This window comes from Natator depressus, chromosome 5 (genome assembly GCF_965152275.1).
Source record: "Natator depressus isolate rNatDep1 chromosome 5, rNatDep2.hap1, whole genome shotgun sequence".
Classification (NCBI taxonomy): Eukaryota; Metazoa; Chordata; order Testudines; family Cheloniidae; genus Natator; species Natator depressus.
The window spans coordinates 78,790,137-78,816,464 of NC_134238.1; the positions used below are offsets into that span (position 1 = coordinate 78,790,137).

Sequence of the window (26,328 nt, forward strand, 5' to 3'; positions counted from 1 at the left end):
CATCTGCATGTTCTGCAATTATGGAATCCTCTGCATGGAGGTTTGGGAAGAAAACTAGCCTTCAGCCCAGCTGCGTATATTATAACACTGACCAAATTACCACCAACCCAGTGCCTGCTTGGCCCACAATCTGCTCAGCATAGGGATTGGGAAAAGGGGACCATCTTAAAGCCACCTTTGCACCTCTTTGATTCTAGGTCTAGCTTGTAGCTGACCCCCTCAAGATTGCTGTAATTTACCAGTGGCCATTACAGCAGTTGAGCATATCTGGAGGGCAACAGCACTTTGGCCACCCTGTTTCTCTGCAACAAACCCCTCTTCCCTTGGGACTCCTCCTTCCCTAAGGATATTCCCCAGCAGTCAGGTCTATGGCTTCTTTATGCTTGTGGAGTGGACCATACCACAAAGGACAATCTGGCCCCACGACTTGATCCCCAGTCATTGTGGTTAGTTCTCTGAACACATCCACTCAATGTGCAGCGGCAGTCAAAAAAGCTAACACTGTTAGGAACTATTGGGAAAGTTGGAGCAGCCCAGAGTACAGGAGCAGGAACTATTTCCCATGATCTTATCTTCTGTGTCCCAACACAAGGGATGGGGTCCTTCTTGCTGACTAATAGCCAAGGAACACCAAATGGCCCATCCAGCCCAAGGGCACTTCTGATACTGAACTATCAGCAGGGAGAAAATGGGACCAGTAAGGTGAAGAGTCCTATCCCGATGTCAGTCGTGGAAAAAAAAAAAAAAAAGTCAGAAGCATCATGAGTCTCTGAAATGTGCTTTTATTTATACATTTAAGAGGGGTTCAGCAGCCCCTGTACTACAGTCCCTGATATGGGACCAGTACTGGTTAAACACTAAACATGCATTTCTGAAGCGTGGATCTAACAACCACACCCGCAGCAAGATCAGTGTTTGGACAAGGGCATAGAAATTCTGCTGACATTGCAGTACATAGAAAAGGCATGGTAAAATTCTGCAAGCCACTTTAATCCAATGCAAAACCCCTCCCCCAAAGATCAAATAAGAATTTGATACACTATTTAAATTGATGCAAAATATAACAATTGGCTTTCTGGCATAGAAGTACGGTAGCTGCTGCTGTTATTTTGGTGCAGTATAGTTTCAAATCATTATCTCAATCATAAAGGTTAGAAAGTGCATGGCTCTGAAATGTCAGGAGTTTTCAGGATAACCTTGTGAAACAGGGTTGTTATTGAAACTTGATTCCTTGAGCCAAAGGCAAATCCTTGCTGTAGTTGATTGTACTGAAAGAGAAAACAAGAAGAATTTAGGAAATAGACTTGATCATTGAAACCAATTACAAGAACCATTTCAATTATACAAGCCTTCCTTGACACAGTTGCCAGTTTGTTTTAAATTAAAAAGCATGGCGAAAAGTCATTTTTACCAATCTCTATAGTGTAGAAATTGGGCAACACGGGAGGATTGCATCCCCTTCCTAACTACCTCCTCTTCACCAGACTGAAGAGAAGATATAATCCTCCATTTGTCTCCAACCAAGTGTGTTGTGGCAGACAGATTTCTACTACTGAAAGCAACTTCTACTTCCTCGTCTATACTATGTGGTCCTCTGCATACAGAAACAAGGATGTTAGTTATTGGCATACATATGGTTTAGGACATGTGTTTGCTGCTGTGTGTCAATAGTCACCCAGTAAAAATGGACATTCATAGAAATTAAGTATTTATCTAAATACTTGCCACTATCAGTAGTGACCTTACTCTCTGTAGAGACCAGCTCACGGATTTCCTTACAAATCAGAGCAATTATATTTTACTCAGTCAAGTTCAAGATCAGGAAGATTAAAATGAATATATTTAAAAAGATAATACCTTCTATAGATGTCAGGGCTTTTCCCCCTTTTCCAAAAAGGATGTATCTAGATTTTTAGCCTTGTATTGGATGTTTTTAATACCCTACTTCCTTCTTGGAAGAATATATCTCCTTTTCGTTCTTTAAAAAAGGGCAGATTCTTGTAACAAATAGTTAACCAATTACAGGTATAATCTGTTGGTCTCTGTAGCTCTTTGGGCAGTCTAGCCAGCAGACCACTGACCAATCTCTGAGACTGCTACTAGCTAGGAAGTTCCAGTAGTGCCCACACTACCACTAAGGGACTATTACTGCTGCTGTGGGAAGTTCTCTTGCAACTTAAGATTTACAAGCTATCAACCTTAGCAAGTTTACCTGTGCATTTTTACATTGATTTGTATCTAAATTATGTAAGCCTAGCTCTTACCAAGTGGACCTTCTCATGTACAGTTTCCATGAATCACTGCCAGATTCTCTTCCACCACCAGTGTGCTTTTCACCACCTTAACAAAACAAAAACAAAAAAAAAAGTTACACCACTGTGGGATAGAAGCTCCTTTGTGGTTATTTTATGCTCCCACACTTCAACCAAAGTTATATTTGTACTGCAGGGAGAATGAGAGTTTTTTTTTATAAATTCAGTTAAAACTCTCAGAAGTAAAAAAGCTCCTCTCCTTCCCCAACTTTAGAAGAAAAACAGAGACCCACCTCCACATACTCAGGTTCAAATTGCTGGCCTTCACGCACTTTGTCTCTCTGCCTTCCTGTTGATAACTGTATTATATGAATGGTTGGTTTTAACTGAAGAAAATAACTATGTAGTGTGAGAGCAATGCTGTGGCAGTTTTATTTTCTTTTGTTGCAGGGTGGGGAGGTTTAGGAGAGAGAAGTGCAAAAGGTGAATATATGTTTTACAGATCCCCTTAGGAAGAAGTGCAGTAGTTGGCATGATGTATACACATGCACAGCAGATCTTTAAAAGCCATTTTTCTTATGCATGCAGCAATTGGAATTTTGGTTTTAACAGTTTGTGCTTTCAGCCCAGTGAGAGGTTGTTCTCCTAAGCTGTGAGATCTTTTCTAACATCCAAAATACCTTGTTGATGGGTGTTACCTTTCCTTCATAGCAATAAATGTTCCATATGCTATTCTTTTATTAGATAAAGGGTTTTTTTAATGGAACAGAAAATTTGCCACTGGCCAAATTCTAGTCTCTGCTGCACTAGCAAAATGCAGAGCAATAACATTGATTTCTGTATATTTACAGTGAAGAAATTGGGCAGATGTTGGCCTTTAAAACCAAGTGAAGTCAGAAGACCTGAAATAAGCAATCCTTAAAGTGGCAATGCTATGACTAGTCTTTACCAGAAGCTATGCAAGAAGAAAACAGTGTGTTCATAAGAAAAAAAAAAGTATTTTTTTAAAAAACTGAACCTCAGGTTTATACCATAGGCCCCACTGCTGTATAATAGGATCATCTAAAAGCATCATAAAATAAGAATGGCCATACTGGTTCAGACCCCTGGTCTATCTAGCCCAGCATCCTGTCTTCTGAGTGGCCGGTGCCAGATGCTTCAGATGGAACAACCAGAACAGGGCAATTATCGAATGATCCATGCCCTTTAGTCCAGTTCCAGCTTCTGGCAGTTGGAGGTTTAGGGACACACAGAGCACCAAGTTGTGTCCCTGATCATCTAGGCTAATCGCCACTAATGGACCTATCCTCCATGAACTTATCTAATTCTTTTTTGAACCCAGTTATACTTTTGGCCTGCACAACATCCCCTGGCAACAAGTTCCACAGGTTGTCTGTGTGTTGCATGAAGCACTTCCTTATATTTGTTCTAAACCTGCTGCCTATTAATTTCATTGGGTGACCTCTGGTTCTTGTGTTGTGAAGGAGCAAATTAACACTTCCTTATTCACTTCTTTATTCCACACCAGTCATGATTTTAATAGATCTCTATCACAGTCCTCCCCTCCCAATCATCTCTCTTCTCAGCTGAGCAGTCCCAGTCTTTTCAATCTCTCCTCATATGGAAGCTGTTCCATAACCCTGATCATTTTTGCTGCCCTTCATTGTACCTTTTCCAATTCTAATATCTTTTTTTGAGCTGGAGCGACCAGAACGGCACGCAGTATTCAAGGTGTTGGCATACCATGGATTTATGAAGTGGCATTATGATATTTTCTCTTTCATTATCAATCCCTTTCCCAATAGTTCCTAACAGTGTTAGCTTTTCTGACTCCCGCTGCACATCGAGTGGATGTGTTCAGAGAACTAACCACAATGACTTTCTTGTGTGGTAACAATTAATTTAGACCTCATTATTTTGTATGTGTAGTTGAGATTATATTTTCCAATGTGCTTTACCTTGCATTTATCAACAGTGAATTTTATCAGCCATTTTGTTGCCAAGTCACCCAGTTGTGACAGATCCCTTTGTAACTATTAATAAAGTCCAAAGCTGACTGCCATTTAGAGTAATTTTGTATTGTCTGTGAACTTCGCCACCTCATTGTCCACCCCTTTTTCAAATCATTTATGAATGTGTTGAGCAGCACTAGTCTCAGTACACATCCTTGGGGGATCCTATTTCTCTCCCCTGTGAAAACTGACCATTTATTTCTACTCTTTTTCCTATCTTTTAGCCAATTACTGATCCATGAGAGGAACTTCCCTCTTATCCCATGACTGCTTACTTTGCTTAAGAGCTTTTGGTGAGGGACCTTGTCAAAGACCTTCTGAAAGCCCAAGTACACTATATCCACTGGATCCCCCTTGTCCACATGCTTGCTGACACCCTCAGAGAATTCTTATAGATTGGTGAGGCATGCTTTCTCCTTACAAAAGCCATATTGACTCTTTCCCAACAAATCATGTTCATCTATGTGTCTGATAATTCTGTTCTTTACTATACTGTCAATCAATTTTCCCCGATACTGAAGTCAGGCTTACTGGCCTGTAATTGCCAGGATTGCCTCTGGAGCCTTTTTTTAAAAATCAGTGTCACATTAGCTGTCCTCCAGTCTTCTGGTACGGAGGCTGATTTATGCGAGAGTTTACATACCAGAGTTAGTAGTTCTGCAATTTCATATTTGAGTTCCTTCAGAACCCTTGGGTGAATACCATCTGGTCGTGGTGACTTACTGCTATTAAATCTATCAATTTGTTCCAAAACATCAAGGTAGGAAATGTAATTAACATACCAAAAGCACCTCCAATCTCAGCCCCACTGGTTGGAATGTTAACATTTACAACACCACAGTCTGATCCCTTTGGCCTAAGAGCAAAGACAAGATAGACAAATGATGTGATCTTCTGTAGTCACATGGTAAGGAAAAGAGCCAGGTGTCTTCTCTAAAAGAGGCTTTAAATGTTGAAGAAGTAATATTTGACTAAGTATTTGCAAATTAGACAATCCTGTGTTTTAGAAAGAGGAAGAATGTACGAGTTATACCCAAGCCAGCGGAAAATCCTGCCCAAATCCTTGGTGAAGATGCTGCTAGAGAGACCTTGTTTTACTTCATTATTCCAAGCAAAGACCTCTTCTTCTGTCTAGAAGGAATTACATAAGTAATTATGCCAGGACTACTGAAGACAAGCAGTGAACACAACAAAATGGTACCATGAAAAACAGAATGCTAACTTAAACTAGTGCCATGATGCATCTTGTTAATCACACGGCAAATATGTGACTAGGTGTACAGCTATTAGCATGCCAGGCTGTACAGAAAGGCAATAACAAAGAGCTTTTTTTCCCCCCAATCTATGCAATAAATATCTACAGTCCTGTATAGACTCCCATCTTTAAGCCTGGGTGCTTTTTAAATAAGATATATAAACATAACCAAGTCCTGAGCCATGCAGTTATGCTGGATACCCCTACAGTTGAGAACCATAATAATTGGCCAATAATACACCTATTAGGACCGTTTCATGAACATGACACACACATGGGAATACTTCTCTCTTCCTCCCTCTCCCCCTTGCATGGTTCAATTTAACATACAAGACATATGCACTATTGAAACAACACTGAACCAAAGCTCATTTAATTCCTCCTATTTTGTTTTACCTTGAATTTCAGCACATAAAGAATGGGGGCAAATGTCTCAGTGTGCACGATGGATGCATTATGGGGAAGGCCAGTCACAATTGTTGGCTCAACATAGTTACCAGGGCGATTTAGAACCTTCAAAACACACACACAAAAAAGTGATAGCCAAGTTATTGCTTCAGACAAATCAGCCTTTGGCTTAGGAACTAGGTACACTTAGTTGCATCCCATTCAGTGGTTTGGATGCAGTAACTATATCTTGCAGTGAGAAACAGAAAACCTTCTATGAGTAGCTAAACTGAACACACTGTACCAAGTTCTACTCAGTAACACATCTAGAATAGAAAAGAAAAATGTACAGAATTACACACAATTATACACACAAAATCAAATTGCAGACAGCCAGGTAAACTTCTCTCTTCCCATTTGTGTTGTGAATGGCAAGCAGGGAAGATCACTTTACTGGCGATGTTCTGAATGCACTGAAGGTGGAGATAAAGACTCAGACTTTAAGGCCAGAAAGGATGATCATGATCATCTAGTCAGATCTCCTGTACATTGCAGGCCAGAGGACCCCCACTCATCTACTCCTGTAATAGGCCCCTAACTTCTGGCTGAGTTACTGAAGTCCTCAAATCATAATTTAAAGACTTCAAGAGACTGAGAATCCACCACCTACACTAGTTCAAACCAGCAAGTGACCCGTACCTCACGCTGCAGAGAAAGGCGAATCCCCTCTATCCCCAGGGTTTCTGCCAATCTGAACTGGGAAAAAATTCCTTCTCTAGCCCAAATATGGCAATCAGTTAGACCCTGAGCATGTGGGCAAGACCCACCAGCCAGAAACCTGGGAAAATATGGGTGTCAGGGAGATTGCAATAATCCAAATGGAAGGCCTGGATAAGAGCTTATTATCCTGCTCCACGGGGATGCTTACATGACTCAGGCTGTCATTCAGAGCCCTAACTCCTGTGTTTCATTGAGAATAGGAGGCCAGGGTTTGGAGGGGAGGGCAGCTGCTTTTCTTTTTGTGAAAATGTGAACTGCAATTAAACAACACAGGAATAAGGAAAGCAGTCTCCTCTTTCCACAGATTGTGGAAAGTGCAAGAGACTTGTCCAGTGCCAGACACTGAGTTAGTGGAAGAGCTGACATTGAATTCAGAATTTCATTTTCCCAGACTCGCCTCGATTCTCTAAAACATGTTGCCTCAGACGTCAGGTGGAGCCATCCCCACCCTCCACGTGTCTGACTTGATAGACTTACATATTTGAAGTCCCTGACAGCACTGGATACATTCAGTCGGAATATGCTCTCCATGACCCACCAATCTGTGGTCATTTTTCTGATGCTCTATTCTAACAGCCGGGATAGTAAAAACAATCACCTTCCCACCATACACCACCGAGCCACCCTGCTGTTTGGCTTGTTCCACTGCATCAAGGAACATCGTCACTGATTGTTTAGCGTGGAGAGGCCCATACAGAATGGTAGCTGAAAAGTAAAAGAGCATATTACATAGAGTTCAAAGACATTATTTTAAGACAACTGTATACATTTCTAACATGCCTATCACCATGATAGCTGGGAAAATAGCCACAAACAAAAGGAAGATAAACAAAACAATTAGGATTAATTAGATTCCTCCTTCTTATTTCACAGCTTCAGTTAGAATAGGGGCTAACTCGATCATTTTGTAACAGTCTTTTCCCTCCATAAGTAGAAGCAAATAAAATAAAACCCTACTTACAGTCCCATGGGTCACCGATGCGAATCTGTGCATAGGCCTTAGCAAGTTTCTCCACCACCTCATCATGGATGCTTTCATGCAAGAACTAAATAGAGTCACAAGAGTTTTATGTACAGTTAGTAATATGTCACAGCTGTTGAAATTTGCAAAAAAACTTTGTGTGTTGAGCTTTGGGCAACCCTGCAGAATAGGAGCTATATAATCAACCTCAAGCGTTCAAAAAAAGCGCAAATAAGGCCTCAAAAATCAAGAGATTGGCTTAAAAGCTATTCTCTTTTTTAACTGGGGGGGGGGGGGGTGTGTCTTAATTTGCCTTATGGTTTCTGGGTCTTCAGGGAACGCGCAGGTCACATTTTCAAAGCTTTCCTCCACAAGGTCTAAAAGGCATATTTTTCCAAATGAAAAGTTGAGATTCCCTCTCTCTCTACCCCTCTCCCTCCCACACACGCACACACAGAGCTATAACCTGGGGATTTTAAGGAAGAAACCCTCCGAATATCCTAAGACTCATGATAACATTGTGAGAATTAGCAACAAAATGCCTGTAGAAGAGGAATCAATCCCCAGTAATACAAAGAGAAGATAAATAGATTTTAAATCTATTTAGCAACTCTGAAATATTTTCTCTCACCCCACCCTACCCCAGCTCACTGGATGGAAAATTGAAGACATGTAGCCTCTCTCACTACAACAGTACTGAAATGTACAGTAGAGCCTTGATAATCTTCACGCTCCAGTCAGTTTAAAAAAAACAGATTTAGTTGGGGTTGGTCCTGCTTTGAGCAGGGGGTTAGACTTGATGACCTCCTGAGGTCCCTTCCAATCCTGATAGTCTATGATTCTATGAAAAAAAGTGCTACTCCCCATCTCAAGCAAAGTTTGATATCAAATTACTGTTGTGAAGTCTCATGCTACACAAAAATCAAGAGATTACACAAAAATCCAGTACATAAACTATCAATTTAAAACTAAATACAAGTCAAAATAAATGGTGAAAACACATTGATATGTTATTCTCGCTTTGTTTGCTTATGGTTAATTTGCAACATTCATTTAGAATGGATCTCCCTCATTCATTATAAATGTCTTTCTAAAGCTTCTACCAAGTTTGAGAAGAACTTCCTCTTACCAAAATTGCTTTGAAGTCTGAAGTGTAATAATTAGACAAAATATTTGAGCGCTAAACACATTAGTTTTAGAATCCTAGACTGGGCAAACTAGCTGAAGTTTTCCTGCTCAAATTATTGTTTTGTTCAGTAACTATTCATGTAAAAGGGACATCAGTTAAATTAGGACTCCAATATTTAGATTTTGTTAAAACAAGCTTTTACAAAATAATAATATCAACAGAAATGGTCAAAACAATTTTAATCTGACAAATTACTTGTTTAAAAACTAAAGAAAATCCCTCTATGCTGTAATCCAAACACCGTACTACTTGCTGCACTACTTGCTAGCAGGAACTGCAGTATATTTCAAATAAATGAAGATGACTGCCTTGGCAATGAAAGCAAAGTGAAATTCAATGAGTATAAAGGATGAGAAATATTAGATTTTATATTTTACAGTTTTAGTGTCATTGGGTATTTTTAAAAAACACATGTAAGGAAATAGTTCCGGAACTTTCAATCATGACCTGCAGGTGAATAGTCATTTTTCCTGTCGCACTGGCTTTAGATGCATTAGAAGTATGTTTTAAGAATAATACTGCCTGTTCTCCAACTTCATACTGGATGATTTAACTATCCCAACTGTACAATACATATTTACTCACCAGCCTTCTGGCAGTTGTGCATCTCTGGCCGGCTGTCCCCACAGCACCAAATAGAGCAGAGGGGATGACTAGGTTAAGATCTGCATCTTCAAACGCTTAAAGAGGAATTGAACATCAAGGTGTAAGTTACTGGCTTCTGGTTTCAAGCCCCTCTAAATTCAGTAGACACAAATTAGTCAACATAGTAAACTCTATCAGGCCTTTCAGATAGCACTAGAAAAGAGATGAATGAATAGTATAGGTTACGGACACTTTAAAAACTAGTTTCCTGTATGTATTTGGAATTAAGCACAAAGATTTGGTTCTCCAGGCCACTTTGAACAAAGTTCCCAAGCAACACAATTTGATTGTGAATCAAGACGCTGCAACCAGCTTCCTGCATCCCTCCCCTCTCCATTCTGCTTGAGTGGAACCCAGATGGCATGGAGAAACAACACCAAAGGGCCGTCAGATAGCATGGAGGATCAATGCCGAAGGGCACAAGTGACTAATTCAGTGGAGCCAAGGCAGCAAAATAAAATTTAAAAAAAAAAAAAAAAAAACAAAACCATGAAGCAGAAAGAGAAGGGGCAAGTTTAAAAATTAATATAGCTCAAACTGGTGTCATACTGGGGTGTGATTGTTCCAAATGCCTTCAGACAGATTAGCCAGCAGGAACTTTGTAGGTTTACAAGATTATTAAATAAAAGGCAAGAGCAATCAGGCAACTTTTACACTTGTCACACAAACAAGCCCATGACCACGAAAGGCAGTACGTTTAAAACAACAGAAAGAGAATCTATGCTACTTCCTGCCACAAGACATAGAAATAAAACTTAACAAGTTTCAGAGGATTTGATATCCATTAGCATGGTTAGAAATTTAACAATCTAAGAAAGCTAAAAGTGTGCAATAGAGGGGAAACGTGTACCAAGACATCAAGTGTTAACTCGCGTACATTTCTCCTGCCCCCATTAAGGTTATATCTACATAGCAGCAAGGAGGTACAATTCCCAGCTCAGGTAGTCATACATGTGCTAGCATGAGGTAGTGTGTTAGTATCAGCATGGCTGCAGTGGCACAAGCTGCAGCTCAGGTTAGCTGCTCAAGTACAATCTTGCCTGACCTGCTGAATACAAACTCAAGTACGTACCCTGAGCTGCAGACCATGCTGCCATGGCCACACTGATCTTGTAGCACATTAACTTGAGCAGAGGTAGCCTGTGTATAGCTACCCGAGCTGTTCCCAGCTGCTCCCTAAGACCTTGAACCAACTCCCTGGGAGTCAATGGAAAGACTCACAACAACTTCAATGGGCACTTGATCAGGCTTTAAGATACTTAAATCTGAACTATACTACTGGGCAGTAAAAAGAGGAAAATAGGTATTTTTCTTAAGAATGTTTTCCCAGAATTATGTGCCTGGCTGGAACTTAAGTATAAACATATTCTAGAACACTAAAAACACAGCTACCCGCAATTAAAGCCATCCTTAAACATGGTCCTCAAATGATAGTGTACAGCCCAACATTTGAATGTACCAGAATAAATAAATAAAATCACATCCCCACGGCCCAATACATAGACAAATTTTTCTTGACCTTTCACTTGTATTTTCCTAAATTAGTTTGTCCCCCAGAATACTGCAAACCCAGAACAGCAGTGCACTAGTACACAACAACCAGGATGGAAAAATGACCAATCTAGACTTACCGCCCAAATAGAGTGCAATGCAAAAATAAATAAATAAAGCAATGTTGGGAAAAGCAACAACTGGAAAAAATAAATTCAGATTTTACAGTTTTCAGTTAGAGAACAGAGGTAGTAGCTTTACTATTTTTAGCTTGAGAAACCCTATAAAATAGCAGTCTTATGATCCAGTATTTATGTTCAGCACAACCATGTGAAACACCTGAGTGCAATTTATAATCCCCATCCCTCAATGCCAAGATCAGAGGCTGCCTGTTCAGCTTTTTAAGGGTGTTTTGTTCCACAGTGATCCCTCTAGCCAGTTAAGGAGAGGCACTGACAAACCAAAGGAATTTCCATCTAGTCCTTGACTGGAAGATAGTGACTAGGATGTAGAGCCTTGAGAGCTGGGAGGTAGAAGACTGCTCATGAGAAGGGAGGTGTGTGTGGAGGGGGAGGGATCATTATTCACATATTATTTAGGCCTGATTCAGCAGGGTATTTCATGTGTTTCGAGTCAGGCATTTGCTTAAGGAACTTATTAAATCTGGGCCTTCAGCTGTAATAGCATTCACTGTATGCTAGATACTTTCCATACACAGAAGACAACAATTCCTGATAAAAAGATTAGTCTACTATGTTAATATTAACATTAAAAGTAACTTGTATGAGAAGAGATTATTATATTGGGTATTACCAATAATGGCGTTGTTTCCACCAAGCTCTAACAGACTCCGTCCTGTTAAAATAAGTAAATAATAACGTGAGTTAAGAAGCTAGTTGTGAGTAACAATCATAGACCGTCCCTGTACAGTGACTAATACTTACTCCATAAATGCTCCCACTGAAACCAATGGTACTACTCGAGGACTAAGGGTAACACAGTCTAGCCTACAGTGAGAGTTTTTGCTTTAACAAAAAAATAAATAAAAAAACTCACTAAAGTAGTGCAGAGTGTGAAAGACATGGACAATGAGAGAGATGCTAATGAAATCAAAGGGAATCAACAAGAAAAATTAGCACTTGTGCTTATTTTCCTGGCAAGTGTCCTAAATCTCTAAATTTGGGGGAAGGTATGGCCTTCCATTCTTTGATGAGCCCTTGATAGTGAAAGCTGCTCTGAATTCTATAGTTCAAATCAGGGAGTGACTGAAGAGGGTGCAAAATTCAACCCAAAATCCTCAAAGGGATCGAGGGATAGTGGCCCAAGGCTTTTGGTTTATATGGAGAACTGCCCATTGAAAAATATCTAGATGTTGACAACTGGGCATGGATCCAGGATTCAGCAACACTTCTGCAGCAGAGGCAATCTGATGTCCTGATAACACACCCTCCCCCTTTCTTTCAAAAAAAAAAAAAAAAAAAAGGGGGGGGGGGGGGAGAAGATGGGGCAGCTACACTTGGTGGGGAGGGGCAGTTGCCCAAGAATCCTTTTGTTGACCCCTCCCAGAAATCAGTGCTGACCACAGTGGCATTATCACACACTAGACAAGAATCAGGTAGATTCAGAGAGGCCATCAAAAACCAATTTGCAGGCCCACTGAGTTCAGCAGAGGCCAGATTTCAGGAGAATCTAAAAAAGTCCTGGATTAGGCTAGAATTAGCAGGAATGCAGCTTTGCTGCTGCACTTGTAACACAAGTTTAAAAAAAAAAAAAAAAAAAGGGCAATGAGACAAGTTCTATTTGTCAAAGTTCCCTCAGCCCCACTTCCTAAACAAACGAAACACTTAAAGGGGAAAAAGCAAAAATCTACATACTTACCAAATCTCTCTTGAACCATAAGTGCCACTTGCTTGCCCACCTTAGTGCTGCCAGTGAAAGAGAGCAGGTCCACTCTCTCATCTCTTGCCATTGCTGTGCTACATGAGAGAACACATGACTATCCTCAAAAGCACGTACAATTGGAGCAAGCTGACATGAAAAATAGGTTTCTTAATTATAACTAGGGCTATGATTTTGTCACAGAGGTCTCTGGAAGTCACGGATTCCGTGACTTCTGTGACTTGAGCCCGCAGTGCCTGTGAGCTGCAGGGTCCCCCCCCCACCACCCATGGTGGCTGGGAACTGCGGAGCTCAGAGCTCCCAGCTGCCACACAAGGTAGGGGAGTGCCCTGGGGGCTCCCAACCACCGCGGGTGGTGGCGGGGACCCTGCAGCTCCCAGGCACTGCGGGCTCAAGTCATGGAGGTAACGGGGGGGGGGGGGTGGGGGTGGAGGGACCCCACAGCTCCCAGACAAGCCCCCAGGGGTGGTGTGGGGAACCCCCAGCTCCCAATTTTGTCATGCATAAGATAGGTCATGGGCAATAAAGAAAAATTCATAGAAGCCCATGACCTGTTCGTGATTTTTACTAAAAATATGCGTGACAAAATCTTAGCCTTTGAAAGCCGGGAATACACAACAGATTTAAAAGAATCAAGTCAGTGACTAACTGGAATGCAACTCAAAATAGCGTAAGTGCCAGAATAAGTGCCATATTTCCATGTCAGATTCTAGTACTGCGAAATCTGCACTAACTCTGAAGTCTAACCCTGCATACAGGAACAAAGCTGTCTATGCACTTGGTTGCTGTTTGTACAGCACCAATGGCATGCCAAGTACCCTAATGCCTCCTTCAGACCCATGCTATCAACTACAACTTGAGGTGTACGCCTTCCAAGGCTTTAGGCACTTTGTGGGCTCCCATGCACCTCTATGGAGTGAACATCCCCAACTGGCATGCCCATGAAGGTTGTTGGGGGAAGGGGTATAGCAGGGACTACACCCGGGTTGTATTCTTTATGGCTGTTCAGAGAGTTTGTTAGATGTGGCTACAAAGTAGGGGGAGAGGGGAAGAATAAGAGTTAAAAATGGGGACAAATACCCTCAAACTAGAAGCTAGATTCACAGTTTGTTACATTTGTAGTAACATGGTTGGTCCAGCAATGGTCCATGGAATTATTAGTTACATATTTACAGTAGTGCCAGCAATGTACTGGACGCTTTCCAGATAATCAAAATAGGATGTTTCCTGCACTAAAGAGTCTATGGATAGACAGGCATGTTCAGGTTAAAGGCAAATAAAACAAGGTAGATTCAATTGGTTTCTAAGTGGTAGTACAAGGCCCACAGAGAGCAAAGCTATTTTCAAACTAGACTATTCCCGTAAGCCACCCTTCCGCCATTCCCTTCTCCACAAAATACAAGAGTTTTGCCTACCCAATATCTGCTCCGCCACATATCAGGGAGCAGATTGCACCCGGCACTTTGTTATCCTCCAAAACTTTGGCTACTATCCTAGAAAAAAAGAGAAATTTCTTGAGAGACTGGGATTTGAGAGATTTCAGTCAGATGCATGTGATAAAAATCAGTAGTTACTATTTTCACCTTGTCACAAAAAAATAAAATAAATAAAAATAAAAAAAATTAAGAGTATCATCTGTATCAGGTGCACTGTTTATATATAAATATATTCTCCTCTCCGAAAATATCATTGTCCAGTGTAATAGTAAGGCTTATAACAAAATCCACATATTTAAAATATAATGCATCTTCCAGGATGTAACTGGCAAAGAGAAGACAGGTGAGCACATAAAATCCCAATTATAGCATTATTCATAGTATTTCCTTTGGAAATTCAATGAAATTATTCTCAGAAGTAGCATCTAGCATTTGGGGGAGGGAGGGGCATACTCTCAGGAATGAACAGTATTTTAAATATTGTAGTACTTTCGTTACTTAAAACGGGTTAAAGTGCATAGCAAGCCATCTCCTCAATGTACTGATAGTGTCATCACAGCTGTCACCGAGTGGCGCTGTTACAATTGTCCAAGTTTTCTTTCTTTGCATGTGACCAAGTTTTGATTCTTGGGAGGACATGCTGGCTTGTTATTTTTGGATTAGGCCAGGTTCTGTTTTGAGGCAGCTTCAGGAGGGAGGGAGAACTGTGCAAGCAGCAGAAGAGTTTGCCTCAAGAGCTGACAGTAATCAGAGCCTGCAGTTGCTTCCTGACACCTAGGCACTGGTGTTGGGCTGAACGTTCCTGGAAGACAGGAGCGTCAGCATGCTGTTTCAGTGTCTCACTCAGAACTGGTATGTGCACATACAAAACATGTTACACTTACAGCATCATGCAGACTCTCCATCATTGATTTCTCCTCCACTGAGAAGCTGAACTGCAAGGCCCCAGACATCTGCTACTGCTCAGCAGAGGACTCAAAAAAAGGGGTAACCAAGGGAACGAATTTATTCAATATACGTTGTTATTGTCTGTACGGCAGGGGAAGGAGACAAAGCCACTCTCATCCCAGCCACAAGATCTCAGAGACAAAGTGCAAAAGCAATTATATGTACAGATATTCAAAAACTTACTTTGTAACAGCTACGCTAATGAGGGACGTTGTAGGAGCACCTTTCCTTTAAGAAAAAAAAATGCAAAATCAAATTTCATTCCCAACAATACAAAATACTTTATGCAACTCTTGTAATATGCAAGGAATCAGAGTTAGAGGTATGGCACGGTAAGCTTAGCCAGACATTTTCAGATTTGAGTGTCTAATGCTAGATACTTAGGTGGAAGTGGCTCAATATTTAGAGGTGTGACAGATCCATAACGTCTAGTGAAGTGAAACTGAGCTACAGGTACCCAGAGCCTTTGAAAATCAAACAACTTATTCAAATGCCTAGCTCTATGTACCCAATTTTTAAATATCAACCATATTCTTTATTATTTGTATGATAGTAGAGCCTAAAGGGCTCAATACCTAATTGGGCTGTTTCAGTTATTGTGCTGGATGCGGTATAAGGTAGAATAGAGCTTTTAAGCAGGACTTGAAGCCAACCTAGAAATATCAGATGTGAAGAGTTCATAAATGTGGGATGAAAAACAGATACCTGACATTTCAAATACGGTATTCCTTACATGCCTGAGAGTATCCTTACACACATAGCTCTGCTGTGACGAGCAAAGACTACCACTATCAGCATTTTAGTTTGAAGTATTTGTTGCAAACTATTTGAGCATCTTACCAGAGGCAAGCATTCCCACAGATCATTGCAATTGCATTATTCCAACCATACACTGCTACGGGGAAGTTAAACGCAGTGATAATTCCTACCAATCCCACAGGATTCCACTGTTCTATAAGGGCATGGCCAGGTCCTGAAAACAAAGACACAAATTAGAGCAATTTGATTGTGTGCACGTGCATGACTGTTTTGCTCAATAAACGAGAAAAGAAAAGGCATGGACTGCAACAGATCTTCATGATCTGAGACAGAGCCAAAGTTTGTTGACTTTTGGGACCCATCTATTTACCCAAGTGTTTATCAGAAGTAGGTGGATAGTTTATCTTATTTGCATTGATGTGGGCAGCACTCAATTTATTACCTTTGTATTGGCAATTGTGGGACATTTTTTAACACAACATAAGTTACTTGTTGGTAGTTTCACCAGACTTCATTCAATATTTCTAATAACCGTTAGGACAGACACAAAAAAGTCAATGCAGATAGTCTGCTAAGGAACAAAAGGAGAGAGGCCAGTTTCAGCAAAATTGTATTAGAGCTGTCCTGGTGCATGACCATATCTTAGTACGTAGAAAGGCTGTTTACATTCCAGCTAGATGATCTGGAAAATACAGTGAATATTATTTCAATAATCCACAAGCCAGATATTTCCATCAAATAGCATCATCTCATTTTTCAGCAGAACTTTAATAGCTTTAGTGAAGTCTATTTGTAGGAACTAATTACTCATGCAATATATGCTATGTTACAGTTGTACTCTACCGCATGCTGGTAAACGAGTTGTAAGGAGTAATCATGTCAGTTGGATAATGAGGGAAACAAGAGTACAAGCATGTTTCTTGCTCACTCATCAATCTGCAAAGTTTAATTGACAACAGGTTTCCCATGTCTTAGTGCAAACTAGCTAGATTTTGCTGTACTCATTCTATACTTCGATTTAGTGACTTTGTTAATGGAGAGGAACTCAGTTCTCTGTTACTGTATGTATGTAGTTTCTAATTGAGGCAAAAATGGATGCACTCTGTAGCACCAAAACAGGTCATCACATGGATCAGCCAAGTCACAACAGCAGATACGGTAAACTGGTAACTTGCATAAATATATAATCCACAGTGAAGTAATGTAGAAAGAGCTCCATTATATCCAGACCTTTATAAAATACAAATGTTAATACACGTTCTTACTTTCTGAAGGCAAGATAGGTCCACCGATCATTCGGGACAAGCCAACAGCATAGTCACAGACATCAACATATTCCTGAACTTCACCAACGCTCTCGACAAAAATCTTTCCCATTTCTAGTGAGACCTGACAATGTTAAGAACACATGGGATCATTTTTTAGATTCTCAGACTTTAAGGCCAGAAGGGACCATCATGATCATTTAGTCTGACCTCCTACACATTGCAGGCTAGAGAACCTCACCCACCCACTCCTGTAATAGACCCATAACCTCCGGCTCAGTTACTGAAGTCTTCAAGTCATGATTTAAAGACTTCAAGTTATGGAGAATCCACCATTTACACTAGTTTTAACCTGCAAGTGACCCACGCCCAATGCTGCAGAGGAAGGCAAAAAAAAAACCAGGGTCTTTGCCAATCTGACCTGGAGGAAAATTCCTTCCCGACCCCAAATATGGCACTCAGTCAGACCCTGAGCATGTGGGCAAGACCCTCCAGCCAGACACCTGGGAAATGTTTTGTTCAATATCTTCATAAATGATCTGGAGGATGGTGTGGATTGCACTCTCAGCAAATTTGTGGATGATACTAAACTGGGAGGAGTGGTAGATACGCTGGAGAGCAGGGATAGGATGCAGAGGGACCTAGACAAATTGGAGGATTGGGCCAAAAGAAACCTGATGAGGTTCAATAAGGATAAGTGCAGGGTCCTGCACTTAGGACGGAAGAACCCAATGCACAGCTACAGACTAGGGACCGAATGGCTAGGCAGCAGTTCTGCGGAAAAGGACCTAGGGGTTACAGTGGACGAGAAGCTGGATATGAGTCAGCAGTGTGCCCTTGTTGCCAAGAAGGCCAATGGCATTTTGGGATGTATAAGTAGGGGCATAGCGAGCAGATCGAGGGACGTGATCGTTCCCCTCTATTCGACACTGGTGAGGCCTCATCTGGAGTACTGTGTCCAGTTTTGGGCCCCACGCTACAAGAAGGATGTGGATAAATTGGAGAGAGTCCAGCGAAGGGCAACAAAAATGATTAGGGGTCTGGAAGACATGACTTATGAGGAGAGGCTGAGGGAACTGGGATTGTTTAGTCTGCAGAAGAGAAGAATGAGGGGGGATTTGATAGCTGCTTTCAACTACCTGAGAGGTGGTTCCAGAGAGGATGGTTCTAGACTATTCTCAGTGGTAGAAGAGGACAGGACAAGGAGTAATGGTCTCAAGTTGCAGTGGGGGAGGTTTAGGTTGGATATTAGGAAAAACTTTTTCACTAGGAGGGTGGTGAAACACTGGAATGCGTTACCTAGGGAGGTGGTAGAATCTCCTTCCTTAGAAGTTTTTAAGGTCAGGCTTGACAAAGCCCTGGCTGGGATGATTTGATTGGGGATTGGTCCTGCTTTGAGCAGGGGGTTGGACTAGATGACCTCCTGAGGTCTCTTCTATGATTCTATGAAATAATTCTCTATAGTAACTCAGAGCCTTTCCATCTAGTGTCCCATCACCGGCTGTTGGAGATATTTCGTGGTAGCAGTTGCAGATCAGCTACGTGCCATAAACTTATCAAGATCAGTCTTGAAGTCAGTTAGGTTTTTTGCCCCCACTGCTCCCCTTGGAAGGCTGTTCCAGAAATTCATTCCTCTGATGTTCAAAACTTTTGTCTGATTTCAAGCCTAAATTTGTTGATAGGTCAGTTTATATATTTTTGCTACAAGCTGAGGAGTTACCAGTTGGAAGTGACAGAGAAGACCCAGATGTACTGGTTGATGACAGGATGACTATGAGCCGCCAACCTGATGGGCTCGTGAAAAAGACTAATGTAGTGCTGTTCACCTTTCAGTTCTCATATTAATCCCCATCTTCTCCAATTTAACTAATAATTTCCCAAGTGGAACTGTATCAAATGGGACAGGGCAGGCTGCAGAACAGGGCACCTATTACTGCTGCAGACACACAACAGGCTAGGAGTCTGAGCTCTGGGTTCAAAGGGCAGCTTGTCTTTACGGCCACTATGAGTCTGCACCACACTGCACTCAAGATCAGCCACACAAGGAGAAAGAGGTGCCCTCGTCTGTGACTAAGAGTGGACGTTGGAGGGGCACTTTAATTTTTCTTTTTTTTTTTTAAATCCGCCAACATTCATCTGTATCTGTAAAAGGTGCTGGAGTGATTTCTGCCTCCTACAAGGCTGATGGTGGGGTCACCCAAGGCAAGGAGTGGGAGTTTGAAATTACTAGGGATCTGTATGGGATCTCAGTACCACATTAGGAGTCATAGAGCCAAGATCCAAAGATACCATTATGATCATCTCCTGTGTAACAGCGGACATAGATTTTAAGTAGGGTTCTAGTATTTTTTTCCCATATCAGGTTGGGAACCATGTAACAACTTCATGCTTTAGCAACTCAGAGCTGCAGCACATGCTGTCTCTAGCACATTTTTCAGTCCTCTGTCTGTCCACACTAGGCAGAAAAACAGTACTCTGTGTAAACACAGAGGTACCTAACACACTAATTCCGTCATTGAAACTGCCTAATGGTCCAACAGCAGCAATCCTCTGACTTTTATATCCTGCACCAGCACTTACTGAGATCCTTTCACAGACCATCTCACCTCCTAAAGCCCTCGTTCTCCACATCTTAGTTCTCACTATTTTTCAGATCACCAGAAAGAACCCAGGTTGAAAAGCTCTGTATGAGAGGAAGTCTTTTTTCAGGACCATTTTAATATCAGTGCCCTGTCTCACAGAAAGGTGGGAAAACAGCATGGTGACAGTTGAGCATGGTAAAGGTCTTTGTTTGGAAAGAGGACAGTTTCAGAATCACTTACATTTTTTCCTGTTTTGACAGGTGTGTTGAGGACAATGCTCTTAGGGGAAGGGGAGAAACTGGAGATGACAGCGTGACAATGAGCCTAGTGTAGTGTTAAGACCATTTGTGAATTAGAGATGATTTTTTTTCAAGTGCTAGCTCCCGAGTCCATTTAAAATCACTGAGAATTTGACGACTGGCTCAAAATGGGAGTCAGAGGAGTTAGACTAATTCTGAACACCTTTGAAAACCCCATCCTAGGTTTATTAATTCATAAATATTTGTGGCCCACTTCCTAAAAAACAAACTGTCTTTTAAAAAACTGAAGCAGTGCTTCCCACACGTAGACACAAGTTACAATAAATACAGCTTTTGTGAACTGGTACAAGAAGGAAAGGAGAAGGGGCGGTGGATGAAAAAGAAAAATATTGATCAAATTCTGAGCCTGAGAATTGTGATGGCATCGCTTTAAAACTCTAAAGCAGAGGTGGGCAAACTACAGCCTGCGAGCCACATCTGGCCCATGGGACCGTCCTGCCCAGCCCTTGAGCCCCCAGCCCCTCCCCCGCAGCCTCAGCTGCCAGTGGCTGCTGCTCTGCGTGGCGTGGCTGCCAGTCCTGCTGCTCTGAGCAGCATGGTAAGAGTCCAAGGCATGGGAGTCCCAGGGGGCCTGTCAGGGGGCGGGGAAGTCAGGGGACAGGGTGGGTTGGATAGGGAATGGGGTCTCAGGGGGGCGGTTAGGGGTGGGGAGTCCCAGGAGGGGGCAGTCAGGGGACAAGGAGCAGGGGGGTTGGATGGATCAGGGGTTCTGAGGTGGGCAGTCAGGGGAGAGGAAGTGGGAGGGGGCCAGGCTGTTTGGGGAGGCACAGCCTTCCCTACCCAGCGCTCCATACAGTTTCAGAACCCTGATGTGGCCTGAGGGCCACATAGTTTGTCCACCCCTGCTCTAAAGTGAAGTAGCATTATTTTTAAAATAGGGCACCAAAAATGCAGGCTTACATTTAGTTTCCTTTTTAAAAATAAATAAATAAATAAATAAATAAATAAATAAATCTTATTTGTTACCACAGATCATTAGTGGAAACCAAAAAGTATTTAGAAGTTATTAAGACTCACAATTTCTCACTTAATTACACAGAGCTACATTAAAACCAGAGTTAAACATAATTTTGACTTTTTTCAGATGTGTACACATTGCTCAGGACACCTTACCAAGCTTCCCAGATCTTTGATTTTCTTTCTCAAGGCATCACCAATCTGCCTCACTATTTCTCCACGTTTAGGTGCAGGAACCTAGACAAAAAAAAAATTTTTTTTTTTTTTTTTTTTTTTTATAGAAACTGATTCAGAGACTAAACTGCACCTTCTGCTACAGGCACTTGCAGCCAGGCCATCAAGGGAAGACCAACCAGTACTTTTGTCCTCTCTCCTCCCACTGACTACAGTGAGCTACTCATGTTTAAAGTTAGGCTGAATTCTTGCTGAATCAGGGCCTCAAATAGAACTGCTCATGAGACTAAGGGTTCAGGGGTTCTGGTGCTAAGACACCATCATTGGCTGAATGCAGACTTCAAATTACTGTTCTCCTTATCCCATTCCAGCATACATGTGGACCATTTTCAAACAGATATGAGCTTTAGGGACCTGTCAGAAAGCAAATTTCTCACATACCACGCTACTATGTATTTTTACTGCCCTCCTTTGTAGTCCAGCCAGCCCTGATATCACAAAGTGAATTGTGAATATCTTGCTAGACCCCAGTGTATAATGTACTTACAGGGCAGAGCAGTCGGCAACACAATTCCCTGTTTTAAGAGATGTCTTATGTAGCTATGCTAGAGAAGCTAAACTGTCCAAAAAAAAAAAAAAAAAGCCATCTAATCCTTTTGGTTGCAAAAACAACCTTCAAGACGTGAGCTTTATGTAATCACTCCAGTAATATCTACCAGAGTCTGCAGGCAGGCTGAAACTATAATACTGTTGATATTAATGGGAACAATTCATACTCGGCTGCTTATTGATTCTGAAGCCTACTGTGAATATTTTAAATGTTAACCTTGTTAACTATTTCACTGCTGATAATTTCAGCAGAAAAAGCTGATGAGCCAAATTCTCAACTAGCATAAATATGCTGATGTACCCTAGCCAAGAATTTGGCCTGATGTATTTATCCATCATTGTTGGATGTATTATTATTGGGATAAGAGCAGCTACGTTCACTAAAAGGTTTCTGAGGTGAGAAAAATAATGAATTGCAATATCCATCTTTCCCAAAATTAAAAAGTTATCCAAGGGGAAAGTAGATTAGTGCCTTCCCTATTACCACAATGATCAACTGCCCTCCTAGATACTAAAACCTCCTCCATGGGCCGCTTCAGGGTGGCGGGAGAGGACAAACCAACCAAACAAGAAACATCTTACACACACATACCTTAGCCTTTTTCTTACTTAGCTTTAAAGACTTTTAGCTTCCTTCCACTCCCTACAACAGCTTCTATAGTACAAATGCACATTACAATACAAAAGTCTGTGGCACACTGAAAGTTTGGAGACACATTTAAATGGTTTGCATTTTATATCAAACGAACACATTGGACCTGGAGGACAGTGAGGGCTTGGAAAAGGTGCTGTGTGATCATGAGGTCCTTGCTGCGCAATTTAGGTTTAAGTACCAGGGGTTAGCTGTGTTCGTCTGTATCCACAAAAACAACAAGGAGTCCAGTGGCACCTTAAAGACTAACAGATCTGAAGAAGTGGGGTTTTTACCCACAAAAGCTTATGCTCAAATAAATCTGTTAGTCTTTAAGGTGCCACCGGACTCCTTGTTAATTTAGGTTTATGGTATCATATAGGACATGGAGTCTTAAGTCTCCGACAGAAAATGGTAAGTTAGTGGTTTCAGGGGTCCTTATCTGCTGTAGAGACACTTTCAAAAATACGAATAATCATTTGTCAACTTACATCTGCCCATATTTTCCATGCTTCTTTAGCTTTCTTTATTGTTTCTTCATAGTCCTCCAAGCTGGCCTAAATGAACAAGGATTTAAGCAGGGGGTGGGAAACAAAACACAGAAGTTACTTTGCTCTTGGTTGCTTGAAGCTGAAATACAGAAGAGGCAGTGAGCATGACTCAAGCAGAATGGATTTTCTGTGGACGGTGCTGAGTTGGGAGGTATCATTCTTTAGGAAAGTTATATTCTAAGCAACTGTGTTCACAGCGTGACATGCTGGTTTCTAACTGTGCTGACAAGACAGTTGCTAGAAACAAAAATTAAATTGGAAAGTTAATACCACAAGGTGTCTGGGGAACATATCTACTATCCTAGCTAAAGTTTACAGTTTAAATAAAGTTTTCCTTCAGCTGTATTCCCCATGGGAAAAAATCATGGGAATACATAGCCCATTTATCAGACGGGTAGCCGTGTTAGTCTGGATCTGTAAAAGTGGCAAAGTCCTGTGGCACCTTATAGACTAAACAGATGCATTGGAGCATAAGCTTTCATGGGTGAATACCCACTTCGTCGGATGCATGTTAGTCTATAAGGTGCCACAGGACTCTTTGCCACTTTTATAGCCCATTTAGTGACATTTTGCTTTATTATTGTAAATCCCACTATTAACACAAAATAAAAAATAGTGATAATAAGAAGTACTGCAGAGTATCTACCCTCCCAGCTTTACTCCTTTGCACCCAGCCCATCTTCACTGGATCTATGAAGCCTGAAAACTTGGAGGGTGGGAGAATAAAGAGAATAGACTAACAAGCCCTCTCTCCCACATGCTGTATCTCCTCCATCTGGATCTACTGGTTTGTGCTCACCACACCTATAGGACCAGACGGGCAGCATTTGAGCTTAAGGGTACATCTACATTGAAAGAAAAAAAAATGGGGGGGGGAGTAGTCTTAACTAGGGTTAGGTAACCCAGGTTAGCTAACTCAGGTTAAAACAGTAGCAAAGACAAAGCAACTCTGCTTTTTAACTTGGGTTAACAAGAGTTAAAGCCTACGGGAACCCTGTCACAGGACTCTGCCACTCGAGCTGTGAACCCGAGTTAGCTGAGCTGCCGTCTTCACTGATATTTTAACCAGAGCTAACCTATGTTAAGAATACCCTTTTTTTCCTTTTCCCCACAGTGTAGACATACGTTTTGGAACGTTGTTTTTGTAATAAAGGGAGCAGAAATTTAGTTAAGCACCACAGCACGGAAGTTGACTGAACTATATTATGCACAGGTTGACCAGTGAAATTGTGAAGACTCTTGTTCCATGTCATTGCTGCTATGCAGTGAAACCATGAAGAGACATGTCAGTTTCAGATACTTGGATGAGAAAGTTATGAACAGAAGCAACAGGCACTAGAGCTAGTCACAAAATAGGAGCTTCCCTTACATCCCCAACTCCTTAAAAAAGATTATGGAAAGGGAGTAGCAGCAGAATCTCCTCCTTTTCTGCAGCATCTCCAGGACTAGAGAGAGACTGAATAGCAAAAATGTCCCAAAAGACAGGCAGGAGGTTGGGGAGGGAGAGACCATTCCAGCAGCAAGCCAAGAGCTTCACATTTACCAGCCACCTGATTGCCAGAGACTAACATGGGTAGAGGACTCAGAGACAGCAACTTGATCAGAATTTCATCTCCCTCTCCTTCCTAGCAGCTGGGGTGGAGGACTGGCCATCTCACCAGGGTGCTGGACTTTATCTTCCAAATTAGCCTTTGGCTACCATGTGCCTTTTTGGAGCCCTTGCTCTAAGTAGGCACCAGAAAGAGAAAAGACAAACTTACCTGTCGCACACTTGCTATTGGCTCATTGTTAGCTGGGCAATACGTTGTCACAATCTAAAGAAAGAATATTTTACAGTCATGTTAGGAATATGCATAACTAGGGGAAAATGTTGGTGTATATTGGATGGGGGGGGAGATGGAGACACAGTGACTTTTTTTTATGCAAAAAGGAATTTAAGCAATAATGCAAACACATACAAAAAAATATACTAAACACAAAGCGTGTCAGAAAAAACTACACCAACCAAGGAGAGATGTTCCAAGTGGGAGAGAGACCAGACTAGATGCAAGAAGATAACATCGCCCTACAAAGGAGGTAAGCCAAATAACACATACCAAAAGCTGGAGCCTAAAGAGATTGCCACATACAAACCTGTGATTATTCAGCGCTAGTGACGATTAACTTCAGAAGGCCTATAACGGGGGATGGGGCAGACAAACGTTTCTACTCTACTCTCCCACGGAGAAATTTTTTTTGCACAGAAACAATAACTTCATAGGGTTTCAAAGCCGTCCGATTGCAACATAGTTATCAAGTTTCTTCCTTTTTTCGGCAGCACATTGATTTCAGGCGCCTCCCGCTTTTGGCAGCAGCTCGCTTTTCCTAATCCAGAAAGTCAGCCACTCTTAATCAGTACCACTGGTTCAGGGTTCCTCGAGCTACAAACCTACCTCTCCTCTTCCTCCCCAGCTCCCATTATATACTCCTTCATTTTCTTCTTTCAGTCCCAGGTCTTTCAACCACGCATACTGGGGCTGATTGATCAGCAACGTAGTCATGAATGCAGCAGGCCTCTTACAAGATGCTAAAATTCTCTTCCTCAGTAAAACGTGTCTGGAGAGAGCAAAGCTTAGCAGCAACATAGCAAACGAAAGCTATAACACAAGCCACGAAACCGCCTGGAGGCAGCCAGCAATACATAGCCCTGACCCGCCCCCAAAGTCGGGGAGACATGATTGGTGAATTCAGGGGTCTGCCCACATTCTTGGTGCGGGCAGGTTATTCAGCCTGGGTTGTCAGACACGCTGTTCCTCCAACCATCGATAAACGAGAGAGTTTATTCTTTCCGAAAATAACATATCCTTTTTACAGACTGGCTAGTGAAAGAGGGAGCGAATGAATTAGTTACTGCCATCTAGTGTATAAAGAAATCAATGCTAAGGAGGAGTGTTTGCTTCACTGTGCAATTAAATATATTTTTAATTTTGCAGTATGGAATTTTAAACTATGTAGCTTCCTTTTTTGCGTCAGAGTGAGGCTAACAGACAGCTTTGTAATAACTCATGCAGGGATTTTAAACGAAGGCATTTGAGAACTCTGAGGTAGCAAAACCCTCCAAAGGCTGAGTTCTGGAGCTGCACTATATTCCCCAAAAAAGGACAGGAGTGCTTGTGCTGGAAATGGCCCACCTTGATTATCATACACATTGTAAGGAGAATGATCACTTTAGATAAGCTATTACCA

The 26,328-nt window shown here is 41.6% G+C and overlaps 1 protein-coding gene across 1 annotated transcript; it reads right to left on the reverse strand.

Moving 5' to 3' along the window:
* Window positions 1-751: 751 nt before the first annotated feature.
* On the reverse strand, window positions 752-25,884 carry ALDH7A1 (aldehyde dehydrogenase 7 family member A1). Its single transcript, XM_074953044.1, has 18 exons — window positions 25,536-25,884; window positions 24,864-24,917; window positions 23,044-23,109; window positions 21,295-21,375; window positions 17,280-17,403; window positions 16,096-16,228; window positions 15,439-15,483; window positions 14,287-14,364; window positions 12,851-12,948; window positions 11,786-11,827; window positions 9,422-9,516; window positions 7,648-7,732; window positions 7,285-7,391; window positions 5,916-6,032; window positions 5,298-5,395; window positions 5,047-5,120; window positions 2,265-2,340; window positions 752-1,268 (listed from the first exon to the last, which is right to left on the reverse strand). The coding sequence occupies exons 1-18, from the start codon at window positions 25,725-25,727 to the stop codon at window positions 1,214-1,216; spliced, it is 1,620 nt and encodes a 539-aa protein (XP_074809145.1). The 5' UTR covers window positions 25,728-25,884; the 3' UTR covers window positions 752-1,213.
* Window positions 25,885-26,328: the final 444 nt, after the last annotated feature.

Excerpts from the sequence above, each read along its gene's own strand:
- ALDH7A1 (XM_074953044.1), bottom strand. The coding sequence starts at position 25,727 with ATGTTGCTGCTAAGCTTTGCTCTCTCCAGACACGTTTTACTGAGGAAG. Across the intron at positions 12,949-14,286 it reads TGTGGCGGAGCAGATATTGG|CACAGCAATGGCAAGAGATG; the intron begins GTAGGCAAAACT and ends TCTCTCATGTAG. Across the intron at positions 7,392-7,647 it reads CATCGGTGACCCATGGGACT|CTACCATTCTGTATGGGCCT; the intron begins GTAAGTAGGGTT and ends TTTACTTTTCAG.